The following is a 15,693-nucleotide window of genomic DNA, read 5'->3' on the forward strand; positions in this document are numbered from 1 at the left end:
AAATTATTTTCTAAATGCACTGCCCGTAGCTCCCGAAAAGCCTGCGTACCTCCGAGTTACAAGAAATTCATCCTGTTCTTAATGAGAGGCTAAAATCCTTTGTTTCTGGCTAGATATCAGTAAGACAATACATTAATATTTCCCTCTCCACACCTGTTTAATTTCCTTTTCTCATCTCTGACTCTGAGCTGAAAAAATTTTGGATACTTGGGGAAAAAATCCTTCTCATTTAAATGATCTTGGTCCATCAGGTCAGATAACTGGTTGGTAAGTTAAAATTAAAATAATGACTGGGTGTTAAAAATAAACATTTAAGTTAAGTCAACCGATCTACCAAACCTCTTCCCCTGACCTGACCCTAAGATTTCATGCTATTCCTAAGCAACACTGAGTCAGAATGGATACTATGCCCTCAGAATAAGCTACAGCTAAATTTTGCTTAAAAATAAACCAAATGCAGTTTGGCCAACTAATCTGCTAGCCCTCTTCCCAAATTCTGAAGGTATATTGTGAGGACTTTCCATGTTTAATTATAACAGATAGTTATAATTCAACTTCTCTTACTGTTCTCTTGGGCAGTCAATGAATGGCAGCCATTCTTATATAGATACAACTGGAATCACTGTGAATGTACTACAGCTTCTAACATTCAAATCAGTGATCCAAAGAACCAAATCATTCAGGTTGCTTACATTTAGTTGATTCTTTGTTTACATACCTTTCTGTCAAAGTAGTTTATACATTAATACTATTAATACTTTCCCCCACAGCTCAGAAAGAGAATGTACCACAGTTTTATTTCCGGGCAAAGGCTTTTTTGTTTAGTATAACTATGAATGGCTGAGTGTTGACTCTATTATCACCTTGATCACCTTTATGTACCAGAGGAGATGACTTATTCTCATGCCTTCAATAACCAGCTATGTATAAGTGCTACTTGGGTACTATTGCCTTCGGTCTAATCCTTATACAGGCTGTTTCTCATTTGACTGTGACTGTGGGTTGCCACACCAAGTACATGTGATAAATTTACCATTTTCCCCTTTGCCTAGATTCTCTATGACAAAATGGTGAGACATCCGTAACTTAGGAAACTAACATCATCATTGTACCTTGACTAGATTTCATCTCTGTAAGTTGTCTCTTCAGTTCTCAGTTTGTCCTCCATAGAAGCTTCTCAATCTGCTCCCTCCACCTCAGGCTCTTGGTTCACGGCAGGACTCCTCAGTACTCCTTATGGTCAATACTACCCTTACACCGTAATGAAGCCTCTGTTCCCCTGCCATCGCTGTGTTCTCTGCCACTCTGAGCACCACTCTCTCACCTTCTTTAATATTGGACAGGCCTGGAGTATCATCCCACTACAAAACCGTGACCTCAATTTGTACTTCCTCTTCTGAAACGCTTCACAAGACTGCCTCAGTTTGTTTAGCTCATGAAGATGCTCAATCGCAAAAAAACCTGCTAGCTAGGTTCTCTACAGGAAAATGCCCATCTAGCTACCCCATGGGAATACCAGTGCAGCTATTCCAAGATTATAGTTCTACTGCCCATGGATGGAGCTATCACTTGAAAAATTAACATCCAGTCCCTTTAAAAATCCCACAGGTTTGGGCAAAGAGTAAACATTTCATACAGTTTCGGTGTTTGAGACCCTGCAATTTGTGGTAGTATAGCACTGAATGAGGGGAAGGCAAAATGTCTGGGAACATTTATGCCACAGTTAGGAGGAGCTCATTCTGTGTTGGGATGTCAAGAGTTAAAGAAAAAAAAGCCAATGAGCGTCTCCCAGAAAGATCTAATGAATATAAATGCTAATTCCTATCTTCTGTGCTACCCTATGTCTAAATCCCTCCAAGCAATTTCATGGTCAGGAACATTTTGTAAAAAGAGACAGGATACTTACATGCTCTCATTAGGAGAGATGCTATCATTTAGATAAGATCCACTGCTGTTTTCCATTTCTGCTAGCCTGATAAAAAACGTAAAAGCTCATTAAAACTTCTGTGACTTCTTAGACTCTATTCAAGACCTAATCGAACATTCCTGAAAACTAAAGGATAAATCATGTCAAGAAGAGAAAGGAATCCTTCATATTTAAAGGATGTGTGTGTTGGCCTAGCCGTTTGAGGTGAGTGGTGGACCCCAGCTAGTTAAGCAGGTTTACATTTATGCTATAAATTACAAGAGAAGTTGCATTCTTTTTTCCTTCACAGGTTGATCTTTCTTTCGCTGAGAAGAGGCCTCTGTTTTCATGGGACAAGCTTCCTTCACAACAAACACACTCCATACCTTCCACTACCCCACGTGTTTTTAAAGACAATTAAAGCTTTCCACTGATGACAGAATGATACATAGCTAGTTAATACATCCCATGGTTGATAAACACGTTCAGCAGTTAAAATATTGATAAAAGATAATTCACAGTCAGCTCTCTACACATTCTGCCACCAATTTTTACCTTTAAAAACCTCCTTCACCTCAAACAATAATAGTCTTTTTACAACTTGAAAGTTAACCAAACTCTTAACAGATGTACTTAACAGGCATATTTTACAATTAGCAATTTAGTTCTTAGATATAAAAGTTACCTCGAACACAAAGAACATGAGACAGAAAGGTCCAAGGATTAGGAAAAGTAATGATTCTCTTCTTTACACCACATTTTGTCAAATACACACAGAAATCAAAGCCAATGCTTTCATATTCTGCATATAACACAGTATCATTTCTTCACATACTTATGTCTGGTCTAGCAGTTTTCTAAGAAGGGTAGATGATTTCTAAGTCAATTGATTACACGTGCTCAGTATATAGAACATAACAAAGCTCTCAAAATGTTTAAAGGCCGGGGTTAGGGCAGATTGTTCTGGACTGAAGCGCTCATTGGTGTTCAAAAACAACATGCAGTTGGAATGGCATGCACGTTAGAGGGCAAGGTGATTAGTAGAAATCAGACAAGATTGGGCAAAAAAGAAAAGATTTGTTTAAAATTATTATAGGTTAGCTTTCCTTGGTTAGTTACTTCAATCAATATTTGCCTGGCATTCAACTAGTCTCATACCTGCTAGCATAATGTTCAATGCGTGAATGAGTATCATCGTGTGAAAGCTGAGGGGACGAGGCAGGCCTATAAGGCAGAAAATGTGATTAGTCACAGATACCATCCATTAATGGAGAAAAAAAAAAACCCACCCCGCAGTTCTGTTATATACACGGCCTAGAATGCTTTCAGCCTAAAACTATGAATAAGGTACACATCTGGTTGTCTCTATATCTTAGAGAGATCATCAAGTATTGACAAGCTAGGTTTGACAGATGATTGGTCATCCTTTTGCTTTTCTCAAAAGCCACAAGGAGGGATCACAAACTTCTCTGGCAAGTTTTAATGATAGAAAAGGTCAAGGAGACAGTCTCTACATGACATTCAGTCTCATCTTGTCATGTCTCATTGTCTATAGCTCTGAAATTGTGTTAGCAGTATATGGTTTAAAACTTTACACAGTTTATACCTGTGCCATTTTTAGCTGCCTTCTTACTGAAGGAAAACTGTACATTTGCCTAGTACATTTGCAGTCAATGATTTTAGCTCTGGAGAGGCCACTGCAGTCTGTGACCAAGATTCCATGTATCAAGAAGTCTTGGTCTGCACAATTTTGTAAAAAAGGAATATAACTACCACATTAGCAGCGGGACTGTACTGCTACTTGGTAGAGTAAAACTGAAGGGCCCCCAATTATAATGTGATGCTTTAAAAAAAGACCTACTAACTTCAGTAGAATGTCACAGTACCTGAAATATTTATTAGGGATACTGTGTGCTAATGTACAGAGCAAAAAATGAGAGGAGGATTAGCATTCATAGTCTGTTTACCTTGTGGGTAAAAAAAAAAATAACCTACTTTTTTTGCTTCACAGATGAAGATTTTGGTAGGGTTGACGTGTTTTCACCTTTTCATACCTGATCTATTAATTATCCTTGAAGTTTTTATAGTATCTTTTAGATTAACCTTAGGAAAAAAATCCATCTGTTCTGAAAACCAGTTTGGGCTTGTGCTTTTTTGTTTTAACTGGAATAGGACAAAAAGGTCTCTTCCATTTCTCTCCTGACACAGAATGCCCTTAGGTAAAGGCATGAGTCCAAAAGTCGACAGTGATCTATTCAGTAAGGACTAGTTTAGTCCAGTGTTTAAGCAGCATTCAAGAACTTGGTCAGACACTAAGAAGAATATGCTTTTTCTTACAGTTAAAAAAAAGACAGAAAGAAAGAAAAACGTGTAGTTACCTATGTTTACATAGGAAATATAGTAGAAATCTGTGTTTCTTAAAGAAGACACATAATTATAAAATGGTTATTAACACACTACATAACCAGGGAACTGAAATCTTGCCTGAGAAATAAATGTCTTATTTATGAAACCAATATTGTCTACGTCAATTGTCACCAGACTCAAACTTGGAATAAACTACAAAGATGCTGAAATTGTCATAAGGGAACAAAAAGATGGCTACCCAATTGACCAGGCAGATCCAAAGATATTCAGGTAAATCTTCACTCTAGTTTTGGAGATAATCTGCTCATTTGTTAGAACCCTGGAATAGTCCATTATTAGAAAAATGCCAAGGTTTGCTTGGAAATATTCACTGCAGGTCAAGATAACTGAGTACTTGGATTAATTGGTTTATAAGCCCTATCTTCTGGAACAGACCAGTCTTTTGATTATATACTTCTTAGAAGCTAAAAGCCCACCATCAAGGAAAACATATTAGTGTTTCTCCCTTGTAACAGTTACTACCTTGGTAGTGTAGAGAAGAAAAAAACATGAGATCTTGGAGCATAACTGCACTAAGAAAGCTCAGCATGTAAATGTAAAACACTTTAATAAAATCTTAAACAGGATATCTTATGCAAAGCTTTAATTCTTAGCCTTGAGGATATTTCCATGTTATTTTTCTTATTAACGTATGTAGCACCTAACACAGCATGCTTAAGCACAAGAACTCATAAAAACCAAGAAATCTAAAATATATATATATATACACACACACTAAAGGAGGTAGTTATGAAATTAGAAAACGAGCCAAAAGGGAATACTGGTCAGAGAAGAATCATCTAAAAACAAAGAATTAGTAAAAGTATAAAACTACTTAGTCCAGAAACAAAGCTAAATGCAAAGCCTTCTAAGCACTTTTCCAAGGGAAGGTAATACTGTTATCCCTTCTCACTTCCTAAATATAAAGTGATAGCTCCCCCAAAAGATTATTCCTGTTATTGTTAATGGCCAATTTTATCCCCTCCACCACCATTTTCTCATTATCTGTGACAACTCCACTAATAAATTTTCAAGGCAGAAGAGCTCAAAGAATATTGTTTGACCATCTCACTTGTGGACAAACAATATAAAAGGTTTATGCCAGGTTTACTTTCAACTAAGGTGACAAATCCAGGTAAATAAGGGGTTTTTTCCTGAGGAAAAAAAAGATTTGTATCTCAGTAAATCTTCAAATTCTATGATCCATCCTGAATGGACTAAATGCTGTCATTGTCACAGGATTTGTTAATATCAAATAGAATTCTTGCAAGATAAAGCATTCTAGGACCTGACTCTTCTGCCTCAAGAGAACAGCTTTACAATTTATTTTCTAAATTATTTACCACCCCATGAATAAAGACTTTAATAAAATTACACATATTACAAGGACTTTAGCCTGCTGGGTTTGTTTTCTTCCTCAAAATTAGAATTTCCCACTATTTCTGAATAATCCAGCATACTTTTTATGGGAAGGCAAAGTGGGGGCAGGTTTCAGTTGTTAGAGAATATATTTTTAAAAAGAATGTTTTCAGAAAGACAAACACCCTCTACTTAAAATAAGTTACATTAAACTCACTCCCTGAATGCTTCTCATTAGCTTATGGATAGAATAAACTTCCTCTCTAGTTAGTCATTCTTTATTATGCTGTGCTACCTCTGTCTATGTGTTTTAAAAAAAATTAACTTTGGCATATTTGTCTTTTAGATTTTTAAGTTGGTTAGAACTTATTCCAACACAGAGAAAATCCACTTGCTTATCAGGATCCAATCCAGCTGAGAATTTCAGCATATTATTTTTTAAAAGTTCTTTATTTATGAAAGGTTTTACCTTCTGTAAACATATAGATTACCTGGGATAGGAAAAATAATTACCAATAGCAAGTAACATAGCTGAATCTAAATAACTCCCCAAGTTGTTTAAGCATAATTAGTAACAAATCAAATATAGTAACCATATCTCAAAATTAAAGGGCACAATAATGTGGCTTTAAAGAAGAAAGGAAAGCCTCACACTTCCTTTAGGCCAATAAAGACTTCAAATAAACTTCAATTAACAGTTTGTACTTATCACGACAGGATTTTTTAAAAAGGACCTACTTTAAATTTAATTACATGGTGGAATAAAAAAGACCCAATAAAGATAAACTGAATTCTTATATAAGTCCACTTTCCAAATTAGTCATTTCCCTCTTATATATAATAGAACTGTCTGACTTTAAATATTTTCATAAAGTACATTGTGAAATACCAAAATTTTGTTATAAACCCCCCCCACACACTGTAAGTTTAAAACAATGCACTTTGCTGATATATAAATCACAGACTCTATAGAGTTTTCTAATGACATTCTAAATTCTGAGATAAGTCAGTAAATTATTTATTAATATCAAGTATTAGTATTATTAATAAGACACACCAATAGTAATAACAAACACTACAGTACACTTTCCTTCCAGTGTAAATGTATGTTTATGAGCTGGGTATTTAGCTTGGAGAAGAGAGCAAAGTGAGTGTAGGTCAAAACTGAGAAACTCATATATATATATATATATATATGTACACACACACACATATATATATATATATATATAAAGATTAGTCAAATAGCATGGCATTACCTGATAAAAAGGCCACATGCCTCACTGAAATTATTCAACCATACTCAACATTATACCATGAAACAAACTTCGCTGGTTTTTAATGGTCCACTTATAACAGGCCCTAAAGAATACAGCATCATCCTTTTGAAGGTCCTAAAGCACTCAATCTCTAGAAATATAACTAAAGAATATTATTATGTAATCAGAAGGCTCTTCCCTGCTTACAAGGAAAGAGCATATAAACATGTCTGCCAGGAACAGAACTAACAACTCAACAATTTCTTTGATGTCACTTTGACCTCCAGGCCAGGATTTCTGCTGGTTTTCATTTGACCAGGTGGGGACCCTAAAACCTCACTGACTCTCCTGATCTGTGGCAGAGGGCATCCTCAAAGACTCAGCAAGGGAAAAATTTTGAAAGGAAGGAAGGGAAATTAAAATGTCCTTAAAACAAACAGAACAAAAATTTTTTAAAAATTAAGCAAGCAAATGTGTTTGTGATAGCAGCACCCTTCAGCGCAAGTACTCACGCAGAGTCTACCGGCCAGAAGTTGATCAGAGTAACAGGACTGCAAAACAAAAAATGAGGTGGTGAAGAGAGACACAGGCAAACTCAGCCACACACACACATACAAAAAAAAATTACTGAAAGGTCAAAATAAATGAAACCCAATTAAGTATGAACCATGAAAAGCAACGGCCAGACAAAGGTGAAAGGTGAATTAAAAGAAAACCAGTGGTGCGACTGCCGTCAGAGTCATGGAAAACAGAAGAGAAGGTTCAAAAGAGGTGAAGACAAGATCATCACTTGGATCTAGCGAATCATAACTACTTACTGTGAAGACATTTCCCGTGACCATTATTTTCTTTCAAGTAGGAAAAAGTGACTAGCTACGACCACACAATCAGATACAAAAAGCCACACGCCTACTGATTTGTGAGGGGGGAGAATCAAAATGAAATCTTGGAGTCACTCATTTGTAAACAGTCCCGTATTTCTTACAAGCCTTTGTAAGGTAATTGGGAGCCAGGATATGGTGGTTTTTTTCCCCTGTGAGATACAGTTTAACTTTTTGAAAGGGTCACTGTTCACGGGACAATTGACATGGAAACTGGTAACTGAACGTCAGCTTGCTTTTCTCTTTACAGCTACAGTAAATCTAAAGAAAGAAATAGGAGAGACTGTTTGCATTTGGGAGTGAAGGAAGGTATTCAGGTGAGAGGAGCTCAAATATATGTCGACTAAGAGGCTGCTGTGCTCTGGCCACTACTCACGTTTCCATGTTGTCCCCCTCTAAGACCGTCTGCACTGGCAGGTAGCCCATTCGGGGATGCTTCGCAAAATACCTTTTGGTGCGAAATTTGTTTTTTAGTACCTTGGCAAAGTCTCGAACATCTTCTCCCGATGTAGTCTGAAATGGAAATCATGAGGAGATCAGACCTGGGGCAGGGTTTTGAACCGAAAGCACCGCTTTGGTGCTCTGCCTTGAGGTACTTGTCTTATAATTAAGAGCAGGAGGCAAGAGCAAAGGCTGAAATCACACAAAACGGGCTTTGACACCAGACCTGCCCTTTACTAATGGGGTTAACGGGGGTGAGTTATCCTACCCAAGGCTCCAATCATCTACAAAACTGAAGCAAGAATGCCTCAACAAGTTGTGATGATGAATCAATGAAGTCTCAAGTACTAGGCTGCTCAATAAATGGTAATTAATAGACGTCTGGAGGTCAGAGAGTTGACCTTCAGTTTTGTTACACCTTATGGTGTTTGTAAAACAATATCTGTCCGTGTTGCTGTCAGATTTTACCAAGTACCATTCAATTCACAGCATGGTACATTCTCCATTATTGAATACCTTTGCAAAAGGAATCAAAGTGAGGAAGACAATGAAATAACTGGGAGGATCGCTCTGAAGATGCAAGAGAGAAAAGCTCTAAAGCAGAGACTCTCAAACTCTGATGTGTTGGAAACCACCTGCAGATCTTGCTAAAATGCTGCTTTTGATTTATAAAGTCCAGGGTGAGGTTTGAGGTTCTGCACTGCTAATAAGCTCCCAGGTGATGCCAAAGCTGTTGGCCCACAGATGGCACTTTGAATAGCTAGCAGCCAGTGTTGAAGGAATACGAGATTTACACCCAGGTCTGTGTCCACCAAGTCCACGCCCTTTCCATTTCACTAGTGATTTTTCTTCACTTTATTAAATTAATATTTATTGGACTATAGTTGCTTTACAATGCTGTGTTAGCGTCTGCTGTACAGCAATGTGAATCAGCTATACGTATACATGTATCACCCCCTTTTTGGATTTTCTTTCCATTAGGTCACCAGAGCGTTGAGTAGAATTCCCTGTGTTATACAGCAGGTTTTCATTAGTTATCTATTTTATACATAGTGTCAATAGTGTGTATATGTCAATCCCAATCTCCCAATTCATACCACCACCACCTTCCCCCTTGGTGTCCATATGTGTGTCTCCAGCAGTTTTTCAAAGTTCTATTGGCCACTTAACATTTCCCCAAGACAATAACTTAAGAGATGACTCCAGCACTTAATTATAGAAACTTGGGCAAACTTTTTAACCTCAGAATGTCAAGAGTCCTCAACTGTAAAAAGGGGATAAAAATAATACCTATCTCATACAGAGTAGTTTCAAAGGTAAATGCCTAGCATGTAATGGTAAGTGTTAGTATGTTAAACAGACAAAAGATGAGCAAGATTCATTTAAATGGTGGATTATGAATTTCAGGGAACCTACATTACTCCTCCTCCATACTCAACGTGCCCCATGGCCCTAACACCTCTACACACAACAGCTAGGGATGTGGAAACTAAATGTGAAAAATGTCTTCTCTACAACCCATGCAAACAGAAATGAAAACTACTGCTTCACCCAACAGTGTGTGTGGAGTGTCTATGACATTCTGCGTGTGCCAGGCATCGCACCAGGGATAAGGTCAATCCCAGAGTCTGCAATTTGGAGCTACTTGAGTTGGGCAACATCTGGGGAACTGAGCAATCATAGCATCACAGATCATCTGCAACACTGGAGAAAACTGAAACTTCTCCCAGGTGAGCTGACTCAAGCTCAGGGACACATCTACTTACCGGAGTACAATATTCCACCATGGGATAGTGCATTTTATGGCCTTTTGCAACGCGGCCAGAGAAAAAGCAGCTTTGGCAGATGTCATAATTAAAGTGCTTTAGACTTCTGTACCTGGAAAAGCACAAAAACAAACACGTATGTATCTCTTCAGATCAAATTCCCAAAGAATACCCTTTAAGAAACCTCCTTCCATACTGTTTTAATTCTAGAAACAGAATGCTGTGTTTATTAATCCCTCAAGGTAAGTGATTAAATTCCTACCTCCAGTTTTTTCTGGTGCTTTACCTGCAGTATCAAAACATTTTGGCAGAAAACATCCTGTAAACATTTGGAGGGAGGGGAGAAAAACTCAGTTCTTGCTTAAACTCCACTGGGAACTCTTTCAGATTAAGTAGGAAGACACTGGCAAACTTCTAGGCTTTTGAAGACCAAATACTGGAATTTAAAAGAACTCTCAGAAAGGACAGATAGATGCATTTCAGGCCCATCCCCCACCCATCAAAAGGGCACCAACATTTCCTGAGGGAATTATTTTTTAAAAAATTCTATAGGTAAAGCAATTTCATAAGACAAAAGAGAATTCAGCAAGAAGTCTCAATTAAAACAAATCTTACTTTACATTTTCTGATTGACAGACATGATTCATTTTCAGAGTTACTTGGATAACCTCTTTTATCCGTCTCTCTTCAGAAATCCCTCACCACCTTACCCCCACATGAAAATGGAAACCCCAAGAAAAGACACAATTTGGATGAGATGAAAGGATGCATAATCTGGAAGTACTACACGCTACACTTCCCCCCATTCTCAGAATACCCTATTCTTGGTTTCATACTCTCCCTGCCTTGTGCTTTTTCAGATAAGACTCTGAGCCAATTCAAATAAACATATTCCTCATGTCACATATGGGAATGTGGGGAAAAGGCTACTGTTTTTAGATCCTAGTCATCTTCTGAGAATGGGGAAAAGGAGGAAAGAGAAGTGCTGATTCCTAAAATAATTTACTTTCATAAGGGCAAAAGAACTGAATGTCAAAATGCTCTCTTAGACCCTCCAAAGCATTCTCCTTTTGCATTTTATAAAATCCACCCTCTGCTTTGTCTACAGATCTTACCAGTGAAGGAAGCTAAGAAAAGAAAGGTAAGAAATGCAATGCAGTCCCCTGGAGCTCCCCCTCCCTGCTGCCCCAAGGCATCACTTACCCGCAGAAACCAGGAAGGTGTCCTTTGCTAGCACTGCCTGCTCAACACTGTCTATCTAGGCTTTAGAAACCTCTGAAGGTCTCTGTAAAACCTCTTTGTACACAGCATGAAGTATGGAAGGGGCACAGTGAATAAAAGGCACACAAATGGTAAAATATAAGTATTAGAAACAAAGTAATGAGACAAGTCTCAGCATAACCAGCAATGAGTATTTACTTAGCTGGTAAGTGGATCCTGAACAGGCAGAGGATGCTACAGGTAGTTTACAACTTGATGGCTTATTCATCACTATGGCAACCTCGAGGTTGATTCAGATGTTTAAATACACCACCATTTCAGAATTTGGGTTTGGGATTACTGTTCATGAAGATTCATTCATTTAAAAATATCCTGTCTCCCCAGACAGGTCAGCAAGACTGAAGATTTAAAAGCCAAGTGTTTTCTGGGACATTTTAAGAAAGTCATAATAATAATAACCTACAATGTTTCCTACTTCTTGCACTTTTAAATTTGTAAGGAACATTTTCTTGTTTTAGTGGCTTTGTGAATCTTTCATTTACTTGCACACTTTATACTCCCTCAGAAGTTCATTAGGAGACTATGAAAAGAGCGTAACCAGATTCACAGATCAAGAAGTATGGTCTAAGCTGCTCTAAACAATTCTGGTTACTTTAGGGCAAGAAAAGTGGTGTAGAGTGATTAAGAGACTGAGCTACCATGACAAGTCTCCCAAAATAGAATCATTCTTTAGTTTTAATACTGATTCTGGGAGAGATTCTATACACAAAAAAGAGCATGGAGAAAAAAAAGAGATGATCAAAATGTCTTGGTTCCAGGAAAGAAGAGGTACAGTTAATCTGTGTATACTTGATAGACGAAAATCTTGGTGGAGACAGGGAGTCCGTACTGATCGATGAAGAACATGGCTCTGCAGAGCTAAAGAGGAAAAGTGGAGAGGGCCACCTGTCTCATGAAGCAGATCTACCAACATAACCCAGTGCTCAGGGGGGTGACAGCAGGGATCCAGGCTCCAGCCTGGTCACCTCCTCTCCCACCATGGAGAGGAACAGACTAACAGCAACTGGCATGGTGGGTAACAATGCACTAATAGCAACTGGCATGGGGGTGTGTAACAGACAAGTCATACAAGGGTGAGAAATGATACAACAAAAATGACATTGGGGGGCTTCTGCCTACCTGAAGCCGATGATTGGACACTCCTTGCAGATGTTACACTTGGCCTGATGCTTGGCGGTCTCCGCGGCAGCCACTCTGTGCAGGACGGGCAGCCACACCATGGACTGGGGTTCTAGTCTCATCCAATCGAGGAAGAGAGCTGCTTCGATCTCAGGCTTATTATTAGCCTGCAGAGACAGGAGGCCGGAGAGTGCAAGGAGAGAAGATAAGAAAGTAAAGGAGGTGTATGTCATTTCCAGTGATGCATCAAATAAAGAGCCAAAGTGGTGCAGTGAGGCCCACTTTTCACAGCCTGATTCTGCAAATGTCCTCCCAACATCCACATGAGCCCTCTGACACATGGCAGTCTGGGAAACTGCCATGACCCTGTTTGGCTACTAGATGACAAGAAAGGAAAGCAAACAAATGCAAAAAGTAAAGTACAATACACACCTGGGAGAGACTATATCTTACTCCAGTTTGGGAAGAGATATATAAAACTTAGCTATAAGTAAAAAGGAAGTGGTTATTGATAAAATTTCAAAAGAGAGAGAGAGAAAAAAGAAACCTCAAGGAATGATTGATCCTTTTTTTTCTTTCCCCTCCAGTGAATCTGTTTCTCAGTGTTTCTTACAATCGTAATGAAGAGGCTTTACAATTCATCTGGTCCCGAAGCTTCATTTCACAGACAAGAAAACTGAGATATAGATGAGAGAAATGGCTTTTCAAAGGCTAGACAGCTCCCTGGCAGCAAGAGTAAGTCTAGCATTGAAACCTCCCGCTCTAGTGCTCTCTTCATGGAGACCTGTTGTTTCTCTGTCTAACTCTAGTTTTCTGTTTTGCAGAGTTTAATAAATACTGTGCCTCCCAGTGAGTCTAATGATTTTAGAAAATTCAAAATGTATTTATCCATCATTTGATTGGTATGTTACTATAGTCATGCATTTAATTACATTTTTTAACCCTGTAAGATCATGTTTTATGTTTTTATATTGTTAAATTGATCCACATATTAACCACTTTTGGGGGGTTTGTTTTCCATTGCTTCCTTCAATCTCAGATCTCCCATCTGGGATCAGTTCTGTTGGCGGTGTATCTTTTAGTATTTCCTTTAGTAAATGTCTGTTGATGGTGAATTTCTCAGCTTTTGTTTGCCTGAAAGTCTCTTTTATCCATATTCTTGATAGTTATCCTCAGTGGGTAATGATTTTTAGACTGAAAGGGGTGTTTCATTTGTTTTGATTTTGTTTTAGCACACTGAAATATTATTTCACTTTTATTTCACTTTCTCTGCTGCTAACCGTTGACAAGTCAGCTGTGATGCTATTGGTTCCTTGAAGGTCATCTATGCTTTTCCTGTCTCATCTTGTATTTCTAGGATTTTATTGATACTTTTTAGGATTTACTAGGCTTCAGGAATCTGTGGGTTAGAGTCTTTAGTCAGCTCTGGAAGCTTCTCAGTCATGATCTCAACAAATACTGCCTCTTCTCCATCCCTTCTCTCTGCTTACGGGAATACATTAGATCAACGTTAGACTTTCTCAATCTAACTGCCATTTCTCTGAGCAGGCCTTCCCTAAGAAAGTGCCTTCTCCAGAGATGGTCTTCATTTGCTTTTTCCAAGAACCAAAGGGTGTTACCTATTTTGAGATCAATTGACACTGAATATATGATGGGATATTTAGGATCATACACATAATGAGTATATGAACTGCAGACTCATGGTGCTTCTCTTGGAATGTGATGTGCTAATAAAGAATGTATTCACACTTTAGGCAGACAAGAGTAGGGTCATTGGGCTTGTAACACTCACCACTTCGGCAGTACTCCAGGAGTAACCCCCAATTATTAACTCAGCAACATTATAATGAGCTGTTTAACCTTGAATTCCTAGCTGCAAAGTGGCATAAATTCAAGCTACTGATCAAAAGCTTCTGTTGAGTACTTCGTTCTAGATAGAGTGCTATCACAGAGGTAATGTACTTTGTGAACATTTTCTTAAAAGCTAAAAAAGAATTACAGAACCTGACGATGAAAGGGACCATGGACGTGAATTCCTCCTTCTGCAATGGCACCACAGAGCTGTAAGACTTTTGACAGTCACCACGTCCAAACTTATCCAATGCCAGTGTGTTCTCATAGCTGCCATATAATAAACATCCATGTGAGGAAGCAAACATCCTCCATGGACGATCTTGAACATTTGTGTACAGGTACCCTTGTCACAAGTGCTTTATCACCCTGAGCTGAAATCCATCAGCACAGCCAATAGGAGGAGAGGCTCCAGAATCCAACCACAAGAGTTCAAATCTCAGTTTTGCCACTGATTGTGTTACTCTGGGAGAGTAACTTTATCTTTCTGTGTCTCAATTTTCCTCTGCCATGAAGTGGAACTATTTATAGGACCTACCTTGTAGGGCTGCTTTAATATTTCAATGAAAGACACTTCAACACTGGCACACAGCGAGAGCCATGTCAGTCAGTGTTTGCTATCATTATGTCATTATTACTATACATCTGACCAGAAACATCGAAGTTCTCAAGCCTTCACAAATCTCTTTCAATATTTTACCAGAGCTGTCATGTCTGTCCATGGCCCTTTATCCCTATTTCTCTTATTTCTTCCTCATATGAAAGGCATGGTTTGCCACTGTCCTTTAGAACTCTGTTCTCCAAAATATGATGTGCTGTGAATGGTACTGCCATCTCTCTGGACAGTATAATTGGATGGCTTTCTTTTGTTCTGCACTAGAGGCTCCCACAGCGCTTCCACTCCACTAAGATCTCTAGGTCAGTGTTTCCCAGTGTGTCCAGAAGATCAATGACCCAGCAAGATGTTTTAAGAAGAGAAGGTCAAATTAATTAAGGAAACACTGCACATTCTATCTGTCGATTAATGCACGTTAACATACTAAAAGCTGGGTTGGTTGTCAGTAAGGAAACATTAAACCTTGACCTCAGAATTTCTCACACTAATTATTCAGTGATCCTGGGACATTTATCATTGTTCTTATGTTTTAAGATTTGTGAACACCCCCAAGGTACTAATGCACTGTTGGGTATGATAAGAAATACTGTTTGGCTGTTTTCAGTGATTCTTCTGTTTTGTACATATTCATTTGGGATGTATTTTCTTCTACTTCTGTCAAGGACTTTCCTGTTAGTTTTAGCCCATTGTATCAGCTCATCTGTATCTTTAAGGATCCTGACTCTTTCAGCCCATGGGTTAGTCATTCTCCCCAACTCTGTAATTTTTACATTTAAATACATGTTTTCTGGGGACTTCCCTGCTCGTC

General features: G+C 38.4%; 1 protein-coding gene across 24 annotated transcripts in view; it reads right to left on the bottom strand.

Annotated features, from left to right (window-relative positions):
- The window catches only part of DMD (dystrophin), a 2,667,987-nt gene that overhangs the window by 66,933 nt on the left and 2,585,361 nt on the right, over window positions 1-15,693 (bottom strand). For 15 of the 24 annotated variants that reach the window (XM_086387503.1, XM_086387492.1, XM_086387495.1 and 12 more), the window contains 6 exons: window positions 12,419-12,585; window positions 10,019-10,130; window positions 8,188-8,324; window positions 7,443-7,481; window positions 3,065-3,130; window positions 1,907-1,972 (listed from right to left, as the gene is read on the bottom strand). In XM_086387503.1, the coding sequence (XP_086243629.1) occupies window positions 1,907-1,972; window positions 3,065-3,130; window positions 7,443-7,481; window positions 8,188-8,324; window positions 10,019-10,130; window positions 12,419-12,585 (587 nt within the window). Of the gene's footprint in view, window positions 1-1,906; window positions 1,973-3,064; window positions 3,131-7,442; window positions 7,482-8,183; window positions 8,325-10,018; window positions 10,131-12,418; window positions 12,586-15,693 lie in introns of those variants that run through there. The other 9 variants (XM_086387493.1, XM_086387499.1, XM_086387501.1 and 6 more) reach the window with 4 other exon arrangements.

This window comes from Bos grunniens, chromosome X (assembly GCF_055505025.1).
Source record: "Bos grunniens cultivar Pamir isolate PY7600 chromosome X, Bosgru_T2T1.0, whole genome shotgun sequence".
Lineage (NCBI taxonomy): Eukaryota > Metazoa > Chordata > Mammalia > Artiodactyla > Bovidae > Bos > Bos grunniens.